Consider the following 27,195-nt stretch of genomic DNA (forward strand, 5'->3'; position numbering starts at 1 on the left):
GTTATACTCTGCGCTTTGTGCCCCAGTGTAAAACACTTGGCGTTTTTCAAAGGTGTACGTAGAGCTTTGTTCAGCACTTTACAGGATCAGCAGTCTTGCCAAGGACGCAGTGCAGGTATCACCCCTTTAAACCTGAGAATATTGGCAAAGAGAGGATGTCTGCCCACTCCTGCCGTAAAGTGGCAGGCCCGGCACCCAGCAGTGCTGCCTTTGGTCCCCCCACATGCCATGTAAAAAGGGAGGCTGTTTTGTGGCAGGTGTTTAACTTTTGTTTAACGCAAGGAAAACATTTCCTGAGGGAGCGATATCCATTTTTATGTATGAAGGCCAACAAGTGCCAAGAAAATTCTACAAATACACAATTTACCAAAAATGATGTTTTGAACCTTTTTTTCCCACTTTGACACGTCTGTCTTCTAAGGTTCTTTGCTGGTCTACGTCGATCACCTTCTTGGAGAAGGGGCCTTTGCCCAAGTCTATGAAGTTACCCATGGAGATATGAACGATGCCAAAAATAAACAGAAGTTCGTTTTAAAGGTAAATAATCTGAGCAGTTTTTTGGATAGTGTACAAATGAATTTTAGAACTTGAGTTCGTCAGCCCCCTTTTTTCTCTCTCGAGACAACAGTGACTTCATTTGGGTCTGTAGTCCACAATTAAGAAGCATAAACTGTCCAGCAAGGATTCGGGATGGCCTTGCCACAAATGACCTCACAGCAGACCCCATGCTTCGGCAACAGTCCGTAGCCTGTCATCACCTTCTACTCCACATCGTTTATTGGGGTACACGTTGCTTTCTGGCTGTCATTTTCCAGAATGTGAGACTGGATGTGAATGTCACATACCTGACTTGCAGGTCCAGAAGCCTGCCAACCCCTGGGAATTCTACATCGGGACCCAGCTGATGGAGCGACTAAAGCCAAACACGCGACACATGTTCATCAAATTCTATTCCGCCCACTTATTCCAGAATGGCAGTGTGTTGGTAGGCGATCTCTACAGCTATGGCACGTTGCTGGTGAGTGAATTTGATGTGAACATGATTTGGAAGTACGTTTTTGGCCTGCGCCCTGCTCGTACCTTTTGCGGTTGGAGCTTCTGTCGGAGTGGCAGGTGGGATTGTTTCATTAATCTCATTAATCCTGTGCAACCAATTCGGGATTCCACTCTCTGTTGTTTCTAGAATGCAATCAATCTCTATAAAAATACCCCTGAAAAGGTGATGCCTCAAGCTCTAGTCCTCTCTTTTGCGCTCAGAATGCTCTACATGATCGAACAAGTGCACAGCTGTGAAATTATTCATGGAGACATTAAGCCAGACAATTTCATACTTGGAAACAGGCAAGTGTTGCACTTTCAATGCAGTTCTGTTTCCCAGCAGCCTTCCATTATTTGTGCTCATGCCGCCTGGCCCTTGTTTGTGTTTAATATAGATTTTTGGAACAGGATGGTGACGATGATGATATATCTGCTGGCTTGGCATTGATTGACCTGGGGCAGAGTATAGATATGAAACTTTTTCCGAAAGGAACTACATTTACAGCAAGGTGTGAAACGTCTGGTTTTCAGTGTATTGAGATGCTCAGCAACAAACCATGGAACTACCAGGTACAGAACTGAAGTGAGAGAGTTGAGAATTGATTCCTTTATCATACTTACTATATTTTACAAATGAACTTGGGGCTGTAGTTAGTTTGAGCCAGTCTCATCCTCTCCTGTGCTGGGAGTTAAGACCATGCTCAAGTGTTTTCAGTTGCACACATATTCCATGGCGAGAGGCTTCGGAGGGCAGGGGGAGACCAGCCACCAGAGCCGCAGGGGAGGGAGGTGGGAAGACTCCAGGCTGCCCGTGTGGAAGACAGGCTGGAGCACTGCGTTTGCCCCTAGACAGAACGGAGGACTTGAGAAGCACACAGCGGCTCAAGGAGAACGGCTTTCCCAGGGGCTGCCTCAAGAGGCGGTGGCCGGGAAGCCTCCAGCAAAGCCCACACAGGCATTACTCACCAGGGCATTTCGGTGGGGGTTTGAATAAGCTATTTATTTATTTCTTCCAAAATTACTTAAAAGTAAAAGCCTGTGGTTATCTACTTGCTGCGTAAGTTAGACCTCTTCATGTACTCTTGTGCGCGTGACTAGTTTAGTCACACGTGCCTTACGTTTCCTTTGTAGCTTGACTACTTTGGAGTGGCCGCAACAGTGTACTGCATGCTTTTTGGCACTTACATGAAAGTGAAAAACGAAGGAGGAGTTTGGAAGCCCGAAGGTCTTTTTAGGAGGTGAGTATTCGCGTTGGTGCCACAGTGAAAGACCACGCATGGTGGAATGTTGGGTTCCATCTGGTGGAGAACAGATCTCTGCCGCTGCGTGGAAAAGCCCTGCCTTGGGAGGTGCGGTGAGGCAGCACAGTCCTGGACGCGGGGCCCAGTGAGCAGGGTACAAAGCCCCGCTGCTGCTGTTCCCGGATCCCAGACAGTGTGGGGCAGCCGATGTCCTCCAGTGAAAGCTCCTGGCCACACGGTCAGCATCCTGTACGCCCTCAGATATTCCTCTTTACCCTTTAGAGAGACCACCTGGTGTCACTGAGCCTCAAGCTTTTGCTGGTTTTCTCGTGTTTGTAAATGAGAATAATGCTGAGCGTACTTTCCTAAGATGTTGTTGTTTTTTTTTTTTTAACTTTTTTTAATGTTTGTTTATTTTTGAGAGAGAGAGAGACAGAGTGTAAGCAGGGAAAGGGCAGAGAGAGAGAGGGGGAGACACAGAAGAGCAGGCTCCAGGCTCTGAGCTCGAACACACGAACTGCAAGATCATGACCTGAGCCCAAGTCGGACGCTTAACCAACTGAGCCATCCAGGCGCCCCTCCTAAGATGTTTCTCATAAGAAGCAAAGGAAATCATGTACGTGAAAGTGCTCTGTAAATTATGAAGTCATATGATGAGGCAGCTGTCTGTCACAGGATAGGCTTTTAGGTCCTATCTCTCTGTGACTGTAGTTTTTGTAAGACTGTTTTCTCATCTATAAAATCATAGTGAAAATTAATGACTAGACTAGAGCTCTTTCTGGGAACATGGATGGCTCTCTTAATAGTGTCACGTGAATAAGCTATAATAATGTTCAAGGATTTGGTACGTGCAGGTTCACTATATCAGTTAAACTTCTCTTAACTTTTTTTGAGGTATAAAAACATACGCAGGAAAGGACACTTGCCTTTAGCGTGCAAAAAGTGTAATGGAGTTTCACATGTTTATCTTGAAGAAATTTAAGCTGGGACTCCCCCAGCCCTCCCACCCACACCCACACAGCCCGACCAAAAATACAAAAGTAGTTGGTGGTAATTTTACAAAATGTAGTGCCAGTTTATAAGTAAGATTAGATCCAGGCCCTGAAGGAAAACTTATAGCTATGGTTTATTCTGCATAATGAGTCATCAAATTTAGTAAATACTCTATTCCTTCTCTCGCTCATAATCAAAGGACCAGAGGGTTATTCAGAAGGCTTCTGTCTCTGACCACCAGTGTAGAGAAAAATCTTAACCCTCAGCAGGCCTGATAGTAATGGGCTGAATATTCTGTCTGCAACTCAAATCTAGTTGTATTCTGCTTTTTCCCCAGTGCCTTATCTCCATGCTGTGGGGTTTTCACAGTTAATTTTAATGATCACAGTAGTTGGAACTCTGAATCTGAACTCTATTCTGGGTAGTCCAGCCTGCCTACCTGGTCCCGGCACATACGCAGTTAGGCCCATCAGAACCATTCGGCCAGATTGGCAGATTCTGGGAGTATGGTATATAATGCTAGCGGAAAGCAGATCGATTTTCATAGATAGATAGATAGATAGATAGATAGATAGATAGATAGATAGATAGACAGATAGACCGACCGACAAACAGACAGTTCTCCACTGAAGAGCTATTATTTCTAAGCTACTTAAGTCATGTTTTTGGAGCAAGGTGTGTACATTTAATTAGATCTTCAGTTTCTCTTACCTATAATAGATTCCAATTCTTGATGCATTATAATGTGTTTAGATGAAGTTCTGTTCAGCCGTCCGAGCATGTAGAAGCCAGAGGCAGGAGTGAGGTGGCCCCACGTGTTGCACACTACATTTTATCTTGTATCCATGCGTTGTCTCTCCAGGCTTCCTCATCTGGATATGTGGAGTGAATTTTTTCACATCATGTTGAATATTCCAGATTGTCATCATCTTCCATCTTTGGATCTGTTAAGGCAAAAGCTGAGGAAAATATTTCAACAACACTATACAAACAAGATTAAGACCCTACGTAACAGGCTGATCGTACTGCTCTTAGAATATAAGCGTTCTCGAAAATAAAATTCGGACATTCCCTAAAAATCACTTTGTAAATGCTCGCGTACTCACTTTGACCCTTGATGTCTTCCACACTTGTTGTTTATGTCAATATTTCTTAAAAATAAAGTCTACAACATATGTCCATGTGACCTACTCATTACAAATATTTCAACAAAGTATAGCAGGCTGATGGGGCAGGTGGCACTTGAAATGCAAACCTTCGTGAAAATAAGTTGGATGTGAACATTCCCTGAAGTCACTTTTAATACCAACCTGTTCACTTTAGCCAAAAAGCCAAAAAGCAAGACAGCTTTTTACTAAGTTGAGGGTTTATATTTGTATAAAATAGACAAAAATTTTTCAAATGATATTCAAAGGACTTCAAATTTTTATGGATAGAATTTGACCGTTCTTTATTGTACCTGTTCTTCAGTGCTGTCCATAGGAAATATTACGGTTATAAATCTTAAGCTTCTTCCTTTTTTTTTTTTTTTTTTTTTTTGGAAAGTACCATTCAAAAGAGTATCCCCCATCTTGAAAATAGTCTCATAAGCTGTATAACAGGCAACTTAGCATTTTTTGACATTTAAAGCTGGAAGGGTCTTATAAACTGAACTGAACAGCCTTCCTCCAGGCCTTCCTCCTTCTTTCCTTAGCATTATGATGTAAAGAAAGTTGAGGCAACTCCCAATTCAGGAGCACAGTGAACCGCCTCCTCCCTTACTCCCACCCAGCAGGTACCCCATTCCAGAAGCAGCCATGACCCACTTTTAAATCTTTCCCAAAATGATTCTAAGCCTATTTCTGTACACTTTTCATATTTAACTAGCATAATTAGGGTTTTTTAAATTTAATATATAGAATATTTACTACATAGAGGATGGTCTCATTTTTGTTAAGGACTGTATAATATTTTCGTTATATGATGTATCTGTAAATTCCTAGAAACGAAATCGCTGGGTCAGAGGTGAATGCATTTAAACTTTTGTGTCAGGATCTGCAAATAGCCCCCATACAGGCTGCGCCAGCACGAATGAACATCTGTTCCCCTACGCCTGCGCTAAAAGCATGGATCAGGCTCTCCACATACGCTGCTCTGACATGGAAAAAATGGTATCTCCTTACTCTGTCCATTTGCATTCTCTTCTGAAATTAGGCCAAATATATTCAAGCGCTATGTGTGTTCTTCTTCTGTGAACTCTCTAGTCTTTGTCCCCTTTCCATTTTGATCTTTTTCAGGTGAACCTGAAGGAGTCCCTTGTATGTGAGGTACAAATATTTGTCCCACTTTGTCATCTGTCTCGGAACTCAAGATTTCTGTTTCCATGAATCTTTTTTTTAAGTTTTTTTTTTAATGTTTTATTTATCTTTAAGACAGAGAGGGACAGAGCATGAGTGGGGATGGGGCAGAGAGAGAGGGAGACACAGAATCCGAAGCAGGCTCCAGGCTCCGAGCTGTCAGCACAGAGCCCGATGCGGGGCTCGAACTCACAGACCACGAGATCATGACCCGAGTTGAAGTCAGACGCTCAACCCACCTAGCCACCACCCAGGCACCCCTGTTTCCACGAATTTAAGAAATGTTTGTTTTATACTCTGATTTATAAAGTTTCAAATGGCCTTTTTTGGCTTTTGTGTCTCAAAATGCCATTCTCAGTTGAGAAATACAAAAAAAGTGCTCTCATTTTTTGATACTAGTACTCATGTAAATACTTAAGACTAGGGATGCCTGGGTGGCTCAGTCAGTTAAGCCTCCCACTCTCGGTTTCGGCTCAGGCGCTGATCTCACGGTTAGTGAGTCGAGCCCCACGTCAGGCTCTGCACTGATGGCATGGAGCCTGCTTGGAATTCTGTCTCTCTTTTCTCTCTCCTGCCCCTCCCCTGCTCACGCTCTCTCACAATATAAATAAATAAACATTTAAAAATATTTAAAATAAATACTTAAGACTAAGCTTTTGCCTGCTTAAATCAGATCTAGTTTCCTATTTTTTTCTAGGTGGTAGTTTGAGCATCTGAACCCTATTGGTTTCTGTAAAAAGCTTTTCAGATGGTTCTTTTGAAGTTTCCCAGTAACTAGTCATCACTACGAAAATCATGGGTTTTTTAAATTTTTTAACGTTTATTTATATTTGAGAGAGAGAGAGAGACAGTGCGCAAGTGGGGGAAGGGCAGAGAGAGAGGGAAACAGAATTAGAAGCAGGCTCCAGACTCTGAACTGTCAGCAGACAGCCCAACGTGGGGCTTGAACCCACGAAACAATAAGATCACGACCTGAGCCGAAGTCGGACGTTTAACCAACTCAGCCACCCAGGCGCCCCGTATGAAAATCATGTTTATGTCTTTCCCAATTTTTCGCTGGTGATTTTTCTCTCGCTGGCCTAGGACCACTAGGAAAGGGCGAAACAGTGGTGACGCTGGGCAGCCCGGCCTCCTGCTTTAGCGGGAGCTCTTATGTTTATCCAGTGAGCTCACGATGCTGCCCTGCGGTAGGGGTTTTTAGTCGCGTTGAAGAAGTATCCATCCATCTCTTCTCGCACAATGTATTAGGACACTTTTTTCTTGCCCATCTTCCCATCTGTATTGGTCCAGCTCTCTGCCATTCCTCTGTGTGAATTTATTGATTTAACCAGTCCTCTATTTACAGATCATTGGTTTCACCATTTTATTGCTACAAAAAAGTTGAGTGCATGTGCAAATGTGTCTGCAGGATGAATTAATAGAATGGGATCCCAAAATATGCTTTATTTTGAAAATAAAAAATGTAATCTACATGACTGATTACACACTCAATCTGGAAGGAAGCTGAAAAGGGACAGACCTCCTCAAACAAACTAAAATTAACATTTATTCTGAAAGTGTCAAAATAACCGAGCACTGATAAACCAAGATTGTGGTTTGTTTTTTTTTTCTTTCAAAAGTGGCTGTTTTCAAAGGAAAACAAGACAAGAAAAGATAAGGGTGCTGTTTACTAAACTAAGAGTGAAATGTGTCCATCTGGGAAAGGCCGCTGTGGGTGCCTTCAGTCTTGGGCAGGGAGGACACTTGGTGTCCAGCCCCTATTTAAAGAAAACTTTTTTTAATGTTTATTTGTTTTTGAGAGAGAGATTGACAAGAGTGTGAGCAGGGGAGGGGCAGAGAGAGAGGGAGACACAGAATCCAAAGCAGGTTCCAGGCTCTGAGCTGTCAGCCTAGAGCTTGATGCTGGGCTGGAACTTGTGAACCACGACATCATGACCTGAGCCAAAGTGGACGCTCAACCAACTGAGCCACCCAGGCACGCTGGCATACAGCCCCTACTGACTTGTCCTTTGTTCCCATCCACCCATTTGCTGTTACTGGGTTGTCAGCTTCTCTCACACTCCAAATATCGTCCATGCTATTCGCACCAACAACCTTGACCTGACCACAGTGTCGCCTCAGCACTGCTGTCGCCCATCTGGTGTCTGATCTATGCCAAGGGCTTTACTTAAATAAACTTCACAGTCTGATTTCCTAGCAACGGCCTTGTCTCCAGGGAGAAAGGCTCGATCTGTACCAAGTAAGCTACTTTAAGCACTTCAGCCAAATAGTTTTCGTTTTGTTTTGTCCATTACCTAGTACAAACGATAGCAACTGTCTTCATTTAATTATAAATCAGTTGTCTGGATTGCGCACACACACACGCACACATGCACTGTTTACCTGCACAAGGAAACAAGCTGTGCATCTAAAAGGGCAACTGAAATGGATGAGGCATCCGAAGTCAGCTCTGGGAGGGAGGAAACTTCGGGCTCACTCCGCTAATGAGACCGAAGTTTCCCTGAGGACGGGGCTGGGTCTTATTCGATATCTGTGTCTCCTGAAAAGCTGAGCAGGGGTGCAAGTAATCCCAAGTGCTCAAACTTTGGCTAGACTCGGCATAGATTCCAATTTAATATCTATCTTGGGTCCAGGCATTTCCTACTCATTCTTGGCCCCACGCTCCACATTCTAAGAAAAAATCTGCTCACATAGGAAGTTCGGAGATTACAGTTACCAGTGCCCTTTCCCTCTGGATTTTATCTGTGGTCTAACGCAATGATTCTAAAATTTACTTTTCCTAAGACGTGAAGGAACTACAAGCATAACTCCTGCCTATCAGAAGTAAGAGCCCCTGAAGAGCCGGGCATTTGGCCCAGTGTAAGTTCACCTGCAAAGCTATCACTCACACCTTTTTCTGCCATTCATCCCAGGTCAGCGTCCCTGGTCGTCCATTTCCCTGATCCCTCAAGTCAGTCCACCTGTCCGTCGGCTCCATTCCAGAATGTTTCAGACAAACCCATTTCTGGGCTGGGTAGGCTACAGGCAGGCCAAGGTGCTGTAACGGAAAACCCACACACACAGTTTAGAGGAAACAGAAGTGATTTCAAGCTCCTGTTACAGTCTGGGGTAAGCGATCCCATGCTGGCACTGACCCTGCCATCCTCCACAGAAGGCTTCCAGGATGTTCGAATTGCTGCCATTCTCAGTGGTGGAGAAGACACAGAGACTGCTCCCCAGGGCAAGACCTGTGAGGTGCAGGCCCCAGTTGGGCTCACGGCCCGCAGGTCTGATCAGTCATGTCGTCCCATCCCCCTGCCAAGGAGACAGGAATGAAGTGTCCAGCTGGGACAAAACGTGGGGGTGACAAGTTCACTGAAAGGCAGAAGACAGACCTGGAGAAAGATGTCAATCACAGCCACAACTCCTTCCTGTTCCCCTTGCTCTGAGACTGTTCACGGAGGCGGGGGGCCGTGGGGGCCCCCTGGTGGCCATGGGGGCTGCTGCATGTCCATAGTACCGGGATCCAGTCTCTCCCACCCAAGGGAGTCACACATGAAGAAAATTACGTGACAAGGTTTACTCTGTTACCGTTTAATGTTGAACACGTGGAACAATGTATAGGTCTATGAATAAGTAAAGCTTTCAATGAATCACGAAATGCTGATGGTACAGAACACTTGATAGCGTTTTGTGTGTGCATATATACAAACACACACGTATCTCAATAAAAAACACTGGTAAGTAAAAAAAAGATTCTTGAATAATACGTAGGAAAAACGTCATGACATCCCTCTTAGAATAAGAAATGCAATTACCTTTGGCCCTTGAATAACATGAGTTTGAACTATGCAGGTACACACATAAGCAGATTTTTTTTATATAATTACAGTATAGTACTGTAAATGTATTTTACGTATGACTTTCTTTTGTTTTTAATTTATCTACTTAACCTCTACACCCAATGTGGGCCTCGAACTCATGACCCGGAGATCAAGAGTCTCATTCTCCACCCACTGAGTCAGCCAGGCACCCCTTCCTTATGACTTCCTTAACATTTTCTTTTCTCTAGCTTACTTTATTGTAAGAATATAGTATATAATACACATAGCATGTGAATTGCGTGTTAAATAACTGTTTATGTTATTGGTAAGGCTTTTCTGGTCAACAGTAGGCTATTAGCAAAGTCTGGTCCTGGGGGTGTGGGGGGCGGGGAGTCAAAAGTTTATGCAGACTTGCAACCCTACCCCCTCATGTTGCTCCAGGGTCAGCCGTATACCCTATATTCATATGCATGATACACATGACTGTAAATGGGTAGATCTGTTTCCAGAAGGATACACAACAAACTCAGCACCACCACTGGGAAGGGGGGTGTCCGATTGTCAGTGCAAGAATGAAGGGGAGGTGGGTGTCAGGAGAAGGAAGAAGAAAGAGCAACTTTTGTCTTTTTACTGTATTTCGGCATTGAGTTGTTTTTTGGGTTTTTTTTTTTTTTACAATGACTGCATAGTTTGTAATTGAAAAACGCCCAGCATGTTTTCAAGTTAAAGAAATTGTCACTCGATACATTTAGTGTCATACTTTACATCACAATAAATGTTAGATATACAAAGAAATAGGAGCAATCCGGAGGATGGCAGGGCTCCATAAATCCCCTCAGAGAGGTCAGCAATGCCCCACCTCCTGGGGTGCGTCATGGTAAGAAAATTCTAAAGCACCAATGCCGGACCCCAGGCATGGCTTTTAAACCAGGAACAGCAATCTGTAAGAGCAAACGCTGAAGCGGCTGGGTCGGGGTGCCACTGGTCCTCATCCTCCTTCACTCCTACACTCCTGGGACGGAGGTACCATTTACCCCAAGTGCACGTGAGCAAACGGGGCACAAAGAGATGAAGTAGTCCGCTCAGTGGGGAGCCGGGGTATGACACGGGGCGACCTGGCCCCAGAGTGGGTGCCCGAAACCTTGGCCCTGCTCCTACACCAGAGGTCACCCTCAGAACCAAGGAAAAGAAATCCCTCCCCAGCCAGCGTCAGATGTCACCCCGACGTGACACATGACTCAGGTCTCACTGCACCTCAGGTCATGGGACCCTTTATAGTGGGGCCCGTGACAAGGTACAGAAGAATGAGTCATACCCTGACAACTCACAAAGGATTACGCTCGCTCAAATGCCCTTGCAAGGCACAATGGTCAGAGTCCTGGAGACGGAAGGCAGAATGGTGGTTTCCAGGGGCGGGGCGGGGAGGGGGGCGCGGAAAGAGGGGGTTGGCCTTGACAGGTTGCAGTTCCATTTGGGAAGACAAAAAGTTCTGGAGACCCGTTGCACAACAGCGTCAATATGCTTAAAACTATCCAACTATATACGCTTAGACTTGGTTAGGATGGTAACTTTTATGTGATGGGTATTTTACCACAGTTAGAAATTCGGTTAATAAATAAGATAAATCCTTTTTAATTTCCCGGAAGGAGCGCATCACCGCACTGGGGGACTTCCAGCTGGAGAAAGTGACCTCGGAGACTGATTTACTCAAAAGCTAGCTATCATTGTAATGTAATTAAAGAAGCTTTGAGGGGGGGCGCCTGGGTGGCTCAGTCGGTGAAGCGTCTGACTTCGGCTCAGGTTCACAGGTTCAAGCCCCGCGTCGGGCTCTGTGCTGACAGCTCGGAGCCTAGAGCCTGCTTCAGTTTCTGTGTTTCCCTCTCTCTCTCTGCCTCTTCCCCCCCTCACGTTCTGTCTCTGTCTCTTAAAAATAAACATTAAGAAGCTTTGAGAGGGGCGCCTGGGTGGCTCGGTCGGTTAAGCGTACGACTTCGGCTCAGGTCATGATCTCACGGTCCGAGAGTTCGAGCCCCGCGTCGGGCTCTGTGCTGACCGCTCAGAGCCTGGAGCCTGTTTCAGATTCTGTGTCTCCCTCTCTCTCTGCTCCTCCCCTGTTCATGCTCTGTCTCTCTCTGTCTCAAAAATAAATAAATGTTAAAAAAAAAAAAAAAGAAGCTTTGAGAGCCTTCCCTGGAAAAAGAAGCAACTGTGACAGAATTTTATTTTCGCATTCATGTTTTTCTTCATTTTGAATAAACACCACATCTAAAAGCTACTATATTAGATATATTCCTTTACCATATGTAAATATTCAAAATTCATTCACGTAACACTGTAGCATGTGATTTAATAGAGTCGCAAAATATCACATAAAAATAAATGAAAAGCTTTTACACACCCACTGAAGGGATGTCACACGGGTAGGTCCATGTGTATGATCGGTGCCCCTCAAAATCTCTTCCAAGATTTCCCCCTCCTTACTGCCCTGATCAGACCTCAGAACAACCCCAGGCGGGGCACTAGGAAGCAGCCTTTCCACACCTTTCAGCTGGTGGCTCAGGGCAGGAGGGGCCGATGCGCAGGCTGGTCACAGCACAGAGCGACCTGGGCTGGGAAAATCACCTCTAGATAGAATAAGCCAGAAGGGATGGCCGCCTAGCTTGGTTTCCACATGTGCACCCTTAAAGGTCCAGGATCACGCACTGTTTTCGAAATTGGGATTCTTGGGATACAGGTCACCGGGTGAAAAGTTCAGAATCTCATCCAACGAAGGGCCTTCCTCCTCTGGGGCAATTTCAGACTCAAACATCTGCTGCAGCAAGGCGTCCACGGTCCTGTACTCTAGGAGGAGGGAGAAAGGCACACGGAACTGGCACATGTTGGGGCCGGAAGGGGAAAACTCGGCCCGGGCAGAGCTGGGCTTTCCGGAAGGATGGCCCCTGAGTCGAAGACGACGCTCTAAGCATGGCTAGCCAAACGCTCTTTGGAAGAAAGGATAAAAAAGTCAGGAAAGAACCACTCATCTGTGCTGGTGCGGACCCCACTGCGCTACTCAGCTCTAGAGCCCGAGGAGAAGGTGCTCCCTGGAGGATGGGGGAGGGTGACGCCTAGTAAGGGCGCCCTGCTCACACCACGGCTCCCGCAGGCCATGCTGAGCTGCTCACTAGGAGGTCGCGCCTCGGCCAGAGACCAAACTGACACGCAGGTTGCTGTGGGTTATTCAGCCAACCGCTAATTCGCTGAGAATAAAATGGCTAAAGAAATAGGTGTTGAGGGCCCCCATGTCCCGGGCACATCGTGAGGCCCTGGGGATACAGCAGAGGGCAAGAAGACATGGCCCTGCACCCGACGGGAAGCTTTGAGTCTACAAGGAAGACAGACGGTGACCAAACAGTCACTCAAAGATCAATGGCATGCAGCCAGCATGGCGAGTCACAGAGGGAAGGAAGAAAGGCTGAGAAAGAGAAGGAGAGACCAGGCATACATACGGGCTGCAGCGGCCACGACAAGGGACCTTGTCTTTTTGGTTTTGTTTTAATTTTTTTAATGTTTATTCTTGAGAGAGAGAAAGGGCAAGCAGGGGAGGGGCAGAGAGAGAGGGAGACACAGAATCTAAAGCAGGCTCCAGGCTCTGAGCTGTCAGCACAAAGCCCGTCGCGGGGCTCGAACCCATGAACTGTGAGATCATGACCTGAGCCAAAGTTGGACGCCCAGCAGAATGAGCCACCCAGGCGCCCCTTGCCCTTGTCTTTACCCTTAAGACACCGAAGGTCAGATTTGCGTTCGGAAAACATCTTTCTGGCTGCAGTGAGGAGCATGGATCGGAGGAAGTTTTGCATTGGGTTAAAACTTACTTTTTGAAAACAAGTTTACATATTTTGAGAAAGAGAGAAAGAGAGCACAAGCAGGGGACGGGCAGAGAGAGAGGATCTGCGATAGCAGTGTGGAGCCCGACGTGGAGCTCGAACTCACAAACTGTGAGATCATGACCTGAGCCAAAATCAAGAGTCAGATGCTTAACCAACTGAGCCTCCTAGGCACCCTTAAAACTTACTTTTGGATGCAATTCTGAAGTACAAGCCTTTCAGGTCCTTCCTTTTGTTGTCTCCATCGTCCCCACTAAAGCCACTGTCCTTAGCATCCACGTTATCAACGAGCTTCCCGTCCTGCATTTCTTCTCTTCAAGGAGGAAGAGACATGAACAGGGTCAGGTCCCTCAGCTGAGTCCCGCCTGTGTCCTCCCAGCCGAGGCCCCGTGTTACTGTCCAGCCACATCCAGGGCTCCGGACAGTGAAGGTCCCGGAGAACTGACCCACAGGACCAGGCTGGGTGCCACGAGACACTTAGAGATTAAACATGGCCAGCCCGCTTCTAAAGGTCTGTGAGCTACACGAAGGGGAACACAATACTCACTCTTGGATTCCCACTCCGAGCTCTTGAATCTTCTTCTCGATAGCAGTTTCTACTTCACTTTTCTCTAAGGAATATGCCACAAAAAATGCCTCCAAGATGAATGCTATGAAAATACTGGGAAAGAGGAAGAGGTAGAGGGCGTTAGCCAAGGTCCAGGTGACAGGGAAGCCTGGACCCAAAGAGTGTGTGAGCCTAACTAAAAAGGCAGCCTATTGTTGCAAAGAAAATACAACACAGAAGGGAGGAATGACAAACAGTATCTCTCGAGGATTGGGCACAACTTTCATTCACTTGGAAAACCATTCTTCTTTTATAACCTCTTTAAACAGTGAATATTAAAAAAGAAAATGGGTTTGTTTCTAGGGGAAGCTTAGGCCAAGCATTTGCTGGTAGACAATTCTCTATGAATATCTCAAGTTTCTGCACAGTCTGGGCTCTCTGAGCAAAGGCACGGAGAGCCGACTCAGGAATGCTTGTCCCCGGAGACATTCCAGGATGTAAAGCTCAACAACGCCTCCCCTACAGAGAGAGCCCAGGGCAGCAAAGACTCACCTTGCCCTCCCTGGGGGCCTGCTTCCACTCCAGGTGAAACTAAAGTCCCTTTCTCCCTCTCCAGAGGGGGGGATGGGCAGGTCCCCAGCCTCCCTATCTAAGATCAGTTTCCTCATTCTGGAGCTCCTTCCTGCATTCCCACCCCAGGCGGTGCTCACCACGCTGCTCATTGTGGACGAAGGTTCGGGGAATGGACACGGGATATTGCTCTGCCGCTGCTTTCGCCATGAGTAGCACAGCGTCTTTGTCTCTGACCCAAGGTGCCGTACCTTCTACCTGTGTGTACGCGTGATATATACGCGCGGATTGACTTGCTGTCGTGCAGGCAGGGAGGAATCTCAGACCCTTCACCTTTTCTGCCTTAACAGGGATGATGATGGAGCCCAGGGCGCCCACGGCACCCACATACTTTTGAGAGGAGAGGACCAGGAGCGTCCCTACAGCCTTCCACATTGTTGGCCCTGACGGGTCCCAGCGCTCCAGCAACCTCTGTAAGAGCCACCCAGGGAGGTGTTTCTCTCTTGTTCCCACTACGTGTTCCATTCAGGCTGTGTAAGGACGAGCAGGCCTGATTGGAGCCACCCACGGGGTTTCTTCCCCTCCCCTCCTCGGCCAGGATTCTTGAGTCGTTCCTGAGCCAAAGTCAGTAAAGTGGTGGCTGGCCAAAGCAGGCCTGATGTGACAAGGATGGTGTGGTGCCGGGAGGTCACCCCAGGGGCTGCAGGTGCACCGCCGTGCGAGGGGTATGGCAGTCGGGAAACCTCTCTGGAAGAGCATTCCCATGATCAAGGGGACTCAGCTCCGGGTCCCACGAGGAACCAAGGAGCTAGACCCGGAGATTGTGAAGCATGAACAGACGCTGGAACAGAAACCCTCTGGAGTGGCGGTGGGGTGTCACAGCAGCTGTCAAACAGTAGCTGAGTTCCCTCCTGGAAGAGCAGCCAGGACCAGAACTGGAACCAACGAGGGGACTGTATCGGGGGACACAGTTCCATTGTACCCGCACAAGGACAGGGAGGGACCGTAGCTGTACAAGGGAACAGACTCTGAGGCTCGAAGGAGCCAGAGGGGCGGACTGGAGCCGAGGGTGATCGGCATTCACAGGGATGCTCTAAAGGGATTCGGTCTGGGCGGGGGAGGGGAGGGAGACCGGCCAGGACCCCAGAGTCCTTCTGACCCCAACAACCTCTGAGACTATGAGATGCGTGTTATGCACAGAGGTGCACCGCACTGGCAGGCAACGAGGGCACAAATGTGGACACAAGTAAGACTCCTCCCTTCCAGTGCCGACCCACAACGTACAGCAGGTGGACGGAACACGGGAGAAGGGAGGTAAAGCGGTTACACGTGCTCAGGGAGGAGATGTGGAATCGGCCAGCGTGGCGGGAGCAGACTCACTTAACGATGAGAATGACGACCACGATGTGGAAGCCGATGAAGTACAGCTTTGCCACCTGGTGAGTCACGAGGGCAAAGCCGCCCGCGAGAAGTAGGAGGCTAAGGACGTCAACCTGCAGGGAACTCGGCAGGTGCTCCCCCCCCCCCCCCCCGCCGATGCTCCTGGAAGTCACTTTCGGCGCCACCCCCCTGCCCCACCCCAAGAAGCAGGCGGCGCCCCAGTGAGGCAGCCGGGCCCGTCTCAGAAAGGATATTGTGCCACTGGTTAACCACTGTGAGCTCCATCAGCACGATGAACGAGGAGGCCAGGTCGTTGAAGTTGTTCTTGCAGTACCTGTCTCGGGCAAATGCTGAATCTTTCAAGGCTGGGTTCCCACACACCAGAGCATCAGGACTGGTGAAATTCGGGTCAGAGAACCGAACTTTGCCATGGAATGCTTCCATCCCGATGATAGCGAACACGTAGTAGACCACCTAGGACGGCAGCACTGGTCACCAGGGGGCGCACCGAGCTGCAGAATCGCGGGGCGAGGGGCGCGCTGGAGAGGCCGGCTGGGGACATTGCTAGTCCGTGTGCCCAGCAGAAAGGGCTGCCCTCCCCAACCGAGTCCCAGGCAGTGTCAGGGTGGGGGTGGAGGTGGGGGTTAGGGGGCGGACTGATCGGCTATTCTGCTGGAGAAGCCTGAGCTGTCCGTGGAGGGACAGAGGACACACAGCCAGCTGGACCACACCGTGACCTCTCCCATGGGCTTATGCATCAGAACCAAAGCTTCTAGCAAGTTAATGGGTTAAATACTCAATAAATAACGGTTGGTCCCCCAGGGAAAAAAAATATAGTAACGTTGTGTCTTCACCCTGTTTTTTATACCAAAATAAATTCCAAAGGGTCGAAAGGGTCAAATGTAAAAAACAAACCATGAAGGAACTGGGGGAAAAGAAGTGTGTAGGGAAAGGCCCCACTAAGCATGACATAAAAACGAGATACTGTAAAATAAAAGACTAACAAATATGGCTATATAATTAATGTCAATTTTTATACAGCCCCAAAATAGACAAATAACAAAACATACAAAATCTACAAAAAAAAAAAAAAAAAAAAAAAAACAACCCAAAAAGCTTTTAGGTAAGAAAGAAAAACTCAAAACACAAGTGACAGAGAAGGAAAAGTAATTACACTATAAACAACTTGCCAATAGCCAATTTCCTTAATCGGCAAAACACTCCTGCAAATCATATTTAAGAACTAACAGAAGAATGGACCAAAGATATGAACACGCTGCTCACGGGAAGATAAGCAAAACTGTCCAAAAGAACACAGAGAAGGCGCTCAGCCTCATGAAACGCGAAAGACACGCATGTCAAAGCAACACGGTGCCATCTTCTCCCCTGTCAGACTGGAAAACAGGGCAGTGTTTAATGAACCCCTGGTTAGGGTGCGAAGGGCGCGGAGAAACAGGCTGTCACGCGCTGTCGTTTGGGGTACACAGGGAGCACTCTCTGGGAAGGCAACTGGCCACCAAGCCGTCCAAAGTTTGAACACATCTCCCTCTTGACCTAGCGGATCAGCGTACAGAAGCACACTAAGGGGCAGGTACAAGAATGGCCCTCACCACGTCAGTTGTGATGGCAACAAGGGGAGACCAACCTCAGAGGTCTGTCAGTAGAGGGGCTGGTCAGATGTGCTCCCGAGTCTCCTCTGCGGTGGGACCCTTAACCCTCCCAGAGCCGACACGGACACACGTGAACTCCAGGACGTGGGACAAGGTTAGGAGGTGGAAGAAAGGTGCGCACCCCTTTGTGGATCATTCCATTTGACCGAACAATAAACTAGACACAGACATGCATGTCCATGGTATGCTTGTTGCAGACATAGAGATATTTAGGAAGAGGAACAAGAAACATTGAATAACGGTCGTATCTGGGAAAGAGGCAGGTGGGGGCTGGAAATGACTGGAAGTCTACCTTTCATTCTTCTGTACTAATAGGATTTCTCACTGTGCTAACAGAAACGAAAAAGAAGAGTGTCCACCAGTATCCGAGCTCCGTCCTTCGCGGTGCGGAATCTCTCCTGAGCGGGAGACTCCAGCCCCCTGGCCTCCCTGCGGTGGGGTCTGAGGCCACAAGCAGGACGAAGAAGGATCTGAGGTCTGGGGCGGGGGTGGGGGCGGGGAGGGGGGGGACACAGCCATGAGCCGGAAGGAACCTACATCCCTGGGAAGCACCTGCCAGCCAGGAAGACCCACCTAGACCGTGGGCGAGAAAGAAAGTGTGACTGTGTTAAGCCGCGGAAGTTCTGGTGTCTACCCCAGTCGCCGGTGTACCTTAACTGGCATATGCCCAGGGTCTGCAGGCAGCGGATAATTCTAAAAAAGGAGTACTAGAAACCAGTGGGTCTCGTGTGCTTAATCGCCCTTTCTTTTCCTCACTTAAAATAAGGCTTACGGACAGTTGCCAAGAAAGAGCATCTTACCGCTTACTTCACGTAGATCAGCACCAAGGACAAGCCACTTACCAAGACGAGTCCACCGAACGTCAGTATCGTGGGCCCAATGTTAATTAAGGTCGTCACGATGACCCGGAACCTAGGATAAAACCAAGAGGTGGCCCAAGGGAAGCCGCAAAGTAAAACTGACACCAGGCTGGCGGGTTTGGTTCAATATCCCTTCCCCCAGTCCTGGATCTGTTCTTTAAATCCTGTCAGGAGTTTGCCTTCTTAGCTGTGCACCATTGGGGGAGCCATTCAACCTCTCTGAGCTCCATCGTCATCACCTGTGGACAAAGGATGATAAAAGCCCCTACATCGAGGGCTGTCGGCGGGCACACTCAGGTTAGCGTTAGCTGCCACCAGAGCCGCTGTTACTCTGTCACCGTGCAGCCTGCTCAGTTGAAGGAAGGGGTCACAGGGATGAAAGTGGGTGACAAGAGCTCCCTCAGGGAGCTGCCACGTGGGTGCTCTTCACCATCCTGATTCCCGCCCTGCCCCACTGCCCCCCGGCCCCAAGCGAACGCCAGGTCCTCCGTACAGGTTACGTTCCAGCTTCGTAACGGGATGCGTCTATAGTTCTGAGGCGGGAAGGGTTTCCGGCCGGCTCCAGTGTGGGAACCACCAGAGTGCACGTCGCCCCATCTTTACCTCTGAATGCTGACAATGATCCTTAAGAGCCGGAGTATCCTCAAGATCAGCACAATATCCAGTATCTGCTGACTGTTGTATTTTCTTGCTAGGAAAAAAAAAAGAAACCCCACCATCACGTAGCATTCCATTTTATGAGTGCCTCTGGCTCGTCCCTTTTATTCAGTGAGGTCTGAGACCCCGTAAGTACTGGGGAGAGATGCGGCTTCAAGACCAGGGCAGTGGCTCTGAGCAATGAGGAAGTAAGTGCTCCTGGAATCACTCACCCCCCCCCCTCAACCCACCCCCGCCAAAGCCACACCGGGCGTGCCCTCCCACCCCTAGAGCTAGAGAATCATGAGAGGAGGTGTAGACGTCAGACCGTCTTTAAGAAAGACTGTGGATCAGGTTCTACAGAACACATTTCAACAAGCCCTTCCTTCCCCAATATTCATTTCATAGAGTTATGTTAAGAGGCTGTACTATCTTGGGGCGCCTGGGTGGCTAAGTAGGTTAAGTGTCTGCATCTTGATTTCGGCTCATGTCACGATCTCGCGGTTTGTTAGACGGAGCCCTGCGTTGGGGAGGCCCTCAGCACAGAGCCCGCTTGGGATTCTCTGTCTTCCTCTCTCTCGGCCCCCTCTCTCCTGTTAAAATAAACAAATAGAAGGAGGTGGAGAAGAAGAAGAAGAAGAAGAAGAAGAAGGAGAAAGAGGAGGAGAAGGAGGAGGGGGAGAGGAGGTGGAGGGGGGAGAGGAGGAGGAGGAAGAGAAGGGGAGGAAGAGGACAAGGAGGAGGGAGAAGAAGGAGAAGAAGTTGTTGCACTATCTCTCAATAACCCCTCTGTGTCCACAGGAAGGAGTGTGCACAATGGTGGTGGAATATGTGTGCAGACACAAGAGGGCAGTGGGCAAGGGACAATGCAGAGTTCCGGCTACAGCTGGACCATGGGAGGGGACCGAGATGGGCAGGGGGCCAAGATGGACATGAAGGTTAAGCCATGAGACTGAGGGCAGTTTTGGAGAGGAGGTGACCAGATCCTTATCTGGTATGATGGATGCATACAAATGAAATCTCTAATTACAGCGAAACACAAACAAGGCTACCATCCCTCTCAGAACATGGAACGTTTTCTCACGAATTCTCTTGTATCTCCGCTGCCTCATCCCAAACACCTTAGTGGTGCACGGTGGATGTTCAACAAAGGCTACCAATTGAATGCACGATCCCAGGAGGTGGTGAAGCCGAGAGCCCGTGGCACTGACCTGACTGAATGGTGGTGTTGGCCACAGTGGCCACCAGGGCCGCGATGATGATCAGCGTATCAAACCTAATGGTGCAGAAGCAAAGTTGGTGAAGGATCAAGGGAAGGGCCTGTGAGGACACAACTGATCCCAAGAAAACTTTAAATCGAGTCTCATGCGAAGCAATGAGCCGGCCATGAAACTGATTTCCATAATTTTTAGAACAGTGGAGATGAAACAAGAAATACTACATTTGAATGATCCAATGATCATTCACTGGCTGCTCCAATGGACCACCCAAGGGAATTCATGGCAATCAACCAAGTCCTATCACTTTGTCTTACAAAATAATGATATACAGTAAAACCTTGGTTTGTGAGCATAATTCATTCCGGAAACATGTTTGCAATCCAAAGCCCTTGGATACCAAAGTGGAATTCAAGAACCACTGGCTCAGTCGTGATCACGTGATGTTCGCCGTCATGTACTACTCGTATTGCAAGACGTCGCTGGTTTATCAAGTTAAAATTTATCAGAAATGTCTGCTAGTCTTGCGGAACACTCCAGAACAAGCTACTCGCAGTCCAAGGTTTTACCGTGTCCTTGCAAGAATACTTGGACACATTTTCTGAATGCATGGCATAATTTTTCTTGGTATTAATTTTACTGGGTACATTGCAACTTTTTAATTAAAGGGGACATTCATCACATCGTCACTTTTCTTCCTGACAGAAGTATCAAAGGACAGCCGTGCCAAAGCACTGGACGAGAATAACTAGCTCCTCTTTGGCCACACGTGCATCCCCAGTGACTTTCCTGGCACCAAGAGCAGTGACCACCAAGATCCAACCCCGCCAGTGCACGCGGTGCATCTGAGATGGTCTACAGCATGTGGGTGATAGTTCAAGACCAGGAGGTACACAGCCTGGAGAAGAAAGGGCCACAGGTGACACACCCAGTGTGGGAAAAAGCTTGCTGGCGGTCTCACTGTCCAGCCACATCTGCCAACTTCTCTGATAAAAAGACCACGGAGTGGGCTGAGGCAGCTATGGAAGGCACTGCCTCATTGGGTATGATGTTCTAAGGTCCTTTCCAAATCCAGGATGTCATGATCTGCGATTCTCATTTTAGCTAGAGTCAGTGCAAACTCACATCCTAAATAACAGCTTTGCCTGAACCAGATGTTTCCACACACACACCCCCCCCCCAAGATTTCATTATAAGATGCGCCAAAACCAGGCAGCTGGAGCTTGAAAAACTACGATATTCCGCACACTGAGAGAAAACCCCCTTTCGTCGCCCAGGGCCTCTGCCCCCTCCACCCCCTGCCACGCCAGAATACACATGCTCACCAGTTCCAGAACTGCCTTCTGTCAAAATAGGCTCTGGGCTCGTATGTGTACAGTTTCAGGAGAATTTCAATAATGTAGAGAGAAAGGAAAAGCCATTCTGCATAGGAAATGAAGGGGTTTCTCTCATCCAGAGCAATGAATATGGCATTTATTAGAATGATGACATCATAAACCCAGACAAAAATCCTGCCACGAGGGAAGAAAAGAAGAGATCCCGTCATCCCACATTTCCGTAAAAGGAGCATGTTCAGAGCCTTAGAGGGGCTACTTTGTTTCCCAACAATGTGATGAATACGAGATGCCCCCAACCCCCGTCCCACCAATGCACACGCGCACACACATGCACACTTGTGACTCAAGTAAGTAAAGGTTCCGGCACGGCCAGCGTCCTGAAATTCACCTGCCAACCCTGATACTTGGTGTAGCCCTTCCAGCCAAGGAGAACATGAAGACTCAGCAAGCAGGGGGTATAGAGGCGTGCTTTCCCCAGGTTCCCCTCTGGGGGCACAGTCCCTGGATCAGGTGAAAGCTTAGGCAGAACTGGGGCAAGGAGAGGGTTTAGGGCTTAGCACGGGATCATTACACCTCTGCTACTCGTCCCTAGAAAATGAACATCCTTAACTAAGAAAGCTTCTGAAAGCCTCTTCACCCCTAAGGCACATAGCCTTCCAGGGGACTGATATGTCCATCCTCCTCACCAAGTCTGGGGGGAGATGGGTGAAAAAGTATGATAGCTGGGCTCTGACCCGACTCTTCAACTACAGAGCAGGCTTCTTTGCTTAGGTGCCTGTCCCTGTGCGTCAGAGAACACGGGGTGACCCTTGGGAAGACAAGAGGGGCTCCTACCCCACTGTTCTCTGTGAAGCTCTAGACCCAGGACCCAGCTCAGGATGCCTCAGGTGGACACACAAACATCCAGTACATGAAACACATCAGTAATTCAAGGCTGGGAGTAATGGGAAGAAGTCTCTACATAAAGGGCTTTGATAAACACCAAACATGGACAGCGAAAAGGGATATGGGGTGCCTGCGTCACAGGCTGAGACACTTTCAAGGACTTCTGAACCATTCTCTTCTATGAAACACTAAATTCAGAGAGCAAGAGGACGAGCCTCTGATGATACGGATTACTCTGTGCCACGCATATGAAATATACGATCTGCAACCACAATGAATGCCTCTTTCCGGAGTCCATTTGCTTGAGAATAAAAGAATTGATGGTCTTCTTGATGACCATTCCAATGACTCTAATTCAGGAGTTCTTACCACAGACTTTACAAAGTCAAAGTGCCATATCTGACATCAACTTCCTAATCACTCGAGATGAGGCTAGAACCTTCTGATTTCAGAGAGCGGTCAGTTTTTCTGGCTCAGACAGCACATCTAGTCTGTGGCCCTTGGGCATGTTAGGAAATAGGGCAGAAGGAAGCATAATCCAGAAGCCTGTCCTCTTGAATAAACACATCCAGAACCCTTTGCAAGCCTCCCTGAGAAACCAAAAGCAGCAAGCAGGGGGCTGATTTATAATTTCAAGAATGAAATGTATTCAGTCCAGACAGCATTTGCAAACGCCTCCATTTTGAAAGTAACTTGAGAGAAAACTGGCCCCATCTCACTTGCCTGTGCTGAACCATCCTCTGGACCAAGAGGCTTGCAGATGACCGGTATACCCGAGGCATCCAGTCTTCCAGTGGGTGTCTCCTGACGTTGATGGTGACCACCTGAATGTTGAGGAGATCGGCCAAGCGTAGAAAGTTCACTTTGTCTGCAATTAAAAAAAAAAAAAAAAAAAGATCCCCAATACACAGCCACTGTGTCGCTGAGGTTCCAAGGGTGATACCAAATCAGCATAGACTCTTGGATCTGTCTTGCCTAGGTGAAGATCTGAAGCTTCAAAGGGAAGGCCCAAGGCCAAGGAGCCAGCACTGAGACCCCCACCTGTACTCACTCAGACCTGCAATCAACCCAAGGCAGCCAACCCAAGCATGTGATTTCACCAGTTCACAGATGCCGCTGCCTCACTCCCTGCCTTCCACCCACCTTCCTCCTCACGTGGGCCATCCCTGCCTTCTGCCTGACTTGCCTCTCCAGAGTCAACTCTCCTTCCCTTCTCTCTCCACCAAGCCTCCAAGGTAGGTGTAATCCACACCCTTCCCCTCAATCCCCTACCGTCTTCTCTTCCCCTTCTCGGGGATTCACTCAAACCAACAGCTTTCTCCAAAAGTGGGCTCACCAGCCAGGCCAAGATTCGCCGGGGCTTTCTTGACCAACCTGGACCCGCATGACTGCTGAGCTGGTCTTCTCCAGACCCACCGAATGCCCAGGGCCAGCAGGCTCTTCTCCACCACCCCGCGTACCTCCCCCCTGCTAGACAGGTCAGATGCTGGCCAGGAGTCAACTGGGCTGGTTCTCAACCCTGTTCATGCATGACCTCCTGCTCCATACAACCTAAAGAATATCACATCAACGGATCAAATCAGGCTACGTAAAGAATGTTGCTGCTTCTTCTTGTAACCTCCTACAACTTCTTTCCAAGTTTTCTTTGAAAACAAAGTTTAGAAACGAAGTCAACGTTTGGAAAATTTAAAGAAAGCTAAAGAAATTGCCGGTGCAGATCAGGTCTAGCTGAGACAACGGGCCAGGTTGGGGCGGGTGCTTTTAAATCCCAGAAGGCTTCTCATTCAGAGAGCCTGGCAGATGTCTGCAGCTCCATTCCAGTTTTCGGGAGTAAATGATGAACGATGGCTATACGCTTATCACCATAGCGTGGTTTATGCAAGAAAGACGATGAGGAATTGCCATCAGCCGAAACCCAGACTTCGGCCCCGTCAGAAGTGTGGCCTCATCTGAGCGAGGAGCCTGAATCAGACACAGACTTGAGTGATGTTACACACTCATGTTGCTATCTTCCCTAACAGTTTTGTGGTCCCAAGAACATGAAAGAACAGCAGTCCATTAAGTTAGATGAAAAAACACACGTAGATATCTTAGGATATCTAAGTTCCTGGGTCTTCAGAGTTAGAAGGAAAATATACATACATGTCTCAAAAGCCAAAGGCATGTAACACCTGCTCAGGCAGAAATGTAGCCTTGGAGAATTAGGTGCCAGGGTATCTTGGATCCAGGGACCTGGATCACCATCAGTGGTTAGGGGGACGATGACATGACAACCATGGGTAGTATATGGGTGACCTACAGACAGGGAATCCAGTCAAAACATCATTCACTAAATAACTTACACCAAAAGGGAATCTATTAGTCTCACTGGGTTCACATCTTTTAATCTGGAAGATTCAGTGGGACAAGAAAAAACAAGGAGAATCAAAACCATAGTAATTTTATGTTAAGGCACTTGTATCCATCTGACATTCTATGTCGGAGATCAGAGGTCAGCTAACTTTTTCTGTAAAGGGTCAGACAGTAAATAGGTTAGGTTTTGTAGGTCATGTGATCTCTGTTTTAACTACTCAGTTCTGCTGAGTAGCATGAAAGCAGCCATAAACAATACATAAATGAATGAGCATAGCTGTGTTCCAATAAAACTTTATTTACAGAAAGAGGTGGTGGGCCATATTTAGCCTGTGGACCATCGTCTGCCAACCCTTGTTGCAGATACATTATTCTCTCCGTATTCTCTTTGTTTTCTTCCCATATTTGTAAGTTTGTGCTTCTCAGTTTAATACTGGATTAAGTTTTAACACTGAGTACTAATAAAATTCCAGTGTTTAGCCTTAGAAACCACAATGCTCATAACTGCTGATGAAGTGGGAGAATGTTCAGAGAAGTACTGGAGACCACTGTGAAGCATGTAATTCTGGTCAACTTTTTGCTATTAAAACTGCTTTTGAAAGTATTAGTTGAACCCAGGAGACTTTTGGACAATCAGACATTAGAAATTACTGCTATATCCCGTAAAATACAACCTGTGATTCTTAAAAGCCAACAGATCTTATTGGCTGTCTTCTGTAAAGATGTGTCTGCCCTGGTAACAATATTTATATTTTTAAAAATTAGTATTTATTTTTGAGAGAGAGAGAGAGAGAGAGAGAGAGAGCAAGATAGAGTGTGAGCAGGGAAGGGGCAGAGAGAGAGATGGAGACACAGAGTCTGAAACAGGCTCCGGGCTCTGAGCTGTCAGCACAGAGCCCGACATGGGGCTTGAGCCCACGAACCGTGAGATGGTGACCTGAGCCAAAGTCAGATGCTTAACTGATTGAGCCACCCAGGTGCCCCCCACTCCCCGGTAACAATATTTACATCAACACCGCTGTTTGGTAAAAGGTAAAATGCTGGGAAGTCTGTTGAGCCATAAGCTCACTGGCACTTTCTTTTTGCCACATCTCTGAAGTGCTCAGAACTAAGGGCTGAGGACCCAGATTTCTTGCTGACTCCAAATCATGAGCCAGTCAGAAGACAGCAGGGTCCTGTGGGTATGTCTCGAGGGTGTATGCCTACCTCCTTCACTTGCCTCTAACCTGCTTAAAAGGTCATGAGCCACTTCCGCTGAATGTCTGCAGGGCCACTAGGGAAGAAGAGAAATACATTCAGGTGAGTTGTGTCAATGTGGTGCCACCAGTGGCCTTGGAGCCTTAGTAGGGGGTCACATGGTGTGAGCGGGGAAGTCTGCAGCAGATGAGATAAAAACACTGCAGTTCTGTCTTCCAGAAATGCAAATGCTCTCAAGTCTAAGCTTTTGACAAAGTGACAGTAGGACTCGAGGTTTCAAAGATTATCTGTGTGGAGGGCTGGGGGAGGTTAACCTTAGACAGAAGAAAGTTCTCAAGGAGGATAACAATCTATGGCCAGGAGCAGAAAACCAGGTCTTATGAGCTGACCTGTGTCCCCTCCAAGTTAGCGTGTTCAAGTTTGAACTCCAAGGGCCTCGGAGAGTGACTACGTTTGGCGAGGGGCCTCTTTTAAAGAGGTAACTTAAAGTGACGCCATTGGGTTGGTTCTAATCCCGTATGACTGGCGTCCTCACAAGAGGAGATGATTAGGACCCAGACACACAGAGGGAAGGCCACATGAAGGCGCAGGATGGCAATCATTGACCAGCCAAGGGGAGAGGACAACCCCTGGCAACTCGGTCCTGGACCTCCAGCCTCCAGAATCGTGAGGAAATAAATTTCTGTGGTTTAAGCCGCCCGGCATGTGGTAGTGCTGCCGACCCCGCAGGGAAACATTTCCCAATGGATTGTTAATTTCGTTGTTTTAAGGCAAACACATCCTTCCTTAAATTCCGAATAGAGGCCTAAGAATCCTCCAAAGATGAAGAAATCAGTGGGGCGCCTGGGTGGCTCAGTTGGTTAAGCGGCTGACTTCGGCTCAGGTCGTGATCTCACGGTCCGTGAGTTTGAGCCCCGCGTCGGGCTCTGTGCTGACGGCTTAGAGCCTGGAGCCTGTTTCAGAACCCTCCCCTGTTCATGCTCTGTCTCTCTTGGTCTCAAAAATAAATAAAGGTTAAAAAAAATAATAATTAAAAAAAAAAGAAATCAGTGAAAAATTCTTTACGCTTGAAATGTGCTATCCCTTAAAAAAATAAACAAAACTAACAAACAAAAACACCCTGGGGGGGGGGGGCAGGAATGAATTTCAAGCTCCACAATTGCCTTTTCTTCTTCTAACAAAACCTGTGACAAATTCTTAGCTTGCACAAATATATTAAAAATGCTAGAGAAATTAAATATTATGTGAACCAATCTTAACATGATTC

General features: G+C 47.8%; 2 protein-coding genes across 6 annotated transcripts in view; one reads left to right on the forward strand and one right to left on the reverse strand.

Moving 5' to 3' along the window:
* The window catches only part of BUB1 (BUB1 mitotic checkpoint serine/threonine kinase), a 46,083-nt gene extending 41,632 nt beyond the window's left edge, over positions 1-4,451 (forward strand). Inside the window, exons 20-25 of the mRNA XM_053200962.1 lie at positions 422-537; positions 857-1,018; positions 1,184-1,341; positions 1,434-1,608; positions 2,170-2,276; positions 4,135-4,451. Coding sequence (XP_053056937.1) covers positions 422-537; positions 857-1,018; positions 1,184-1,341; positions 1,434-1,608; positions 2,170-2,276; positions 4,135-4,330 — 914 coding nt within the window. The 3' untranslated portion in view covers positions 4,331-4,451. The remainder of the gene's footprint in view (positions 1-421; positions 538-856; positions 1,019-1,183; positions 1,342-1,433; positions 1,609-2,169; positions 2,277-4,134) is intronic.
* Positions 4,452-11,741: 7,290 nt separating this feature from the next.
* Positions 11,742-27,195, reverse strand: part of LOC106976001 (two pore calcium channel protein 1-like) — a 59,392-nt gene continuing 43,938 nt past the window's right edge. For all 5 annotated transcript variants that reach the window (XM_053200938.1, XM_053200937.1, XM_053200939.1 and 2 more), the window contains 10 exons: positions 23,103-23,247; positions 21,483-21,668; positions 20,152-20,216; positions 18,908-18,995; positions 18,287-18,356; positions 16,037-16,248; positions 15,775-15,873; positions 13,825-13,938; positions 13,466-13,590; positions 11,742-12,252 (listed from right to left, as the gene is read on the reverse strand). In XM_053200938.1, the coding sequence (XP_053056913.1) occupies positions 12,107-12,252; positions 13,466-13,590; positions 13,825-13,938; positions 15,775-15,873; positions 16,037-16,248; positions 18,287-18,356; positions 18,908-18,995; positions 20,152-20,216; positions 21,483-21,668; positions 23,103-23,247 (1,250 nt within the window). In that variant the 3' untranslated portion in view covers positions 11,742-12,106. The remainder of the gene's footprint in view (positions 12,253-13,465; positions 13,591-13,824; positions 13,939-15,774; positions 15,874-16,036; positions 16,249-18,286; positions 18,357-18,907; positions 18,996-20,151; positions 20,217-21,482; positions 21,669-23,102; positions 23,248-27,195) is intronic.

Source organism: Acinonyx jubatus, chromosome A3 (genome assembly GCF_027475565.1).
Source record: "Acinonyx jubatus isolate Ajub_Pintada_27869175 chromosome A3, VMU_Ajub_asm_v1.0, whole genome shotgun sequence".
In the NCBI taxonomy this organism is placed as follows: domain Eukaryota; kingdom Metazoa; phylum Chordata; class Mammalia; order Carnivora; family Felidae; genus Acinonyx; species Acinonyx jubatus.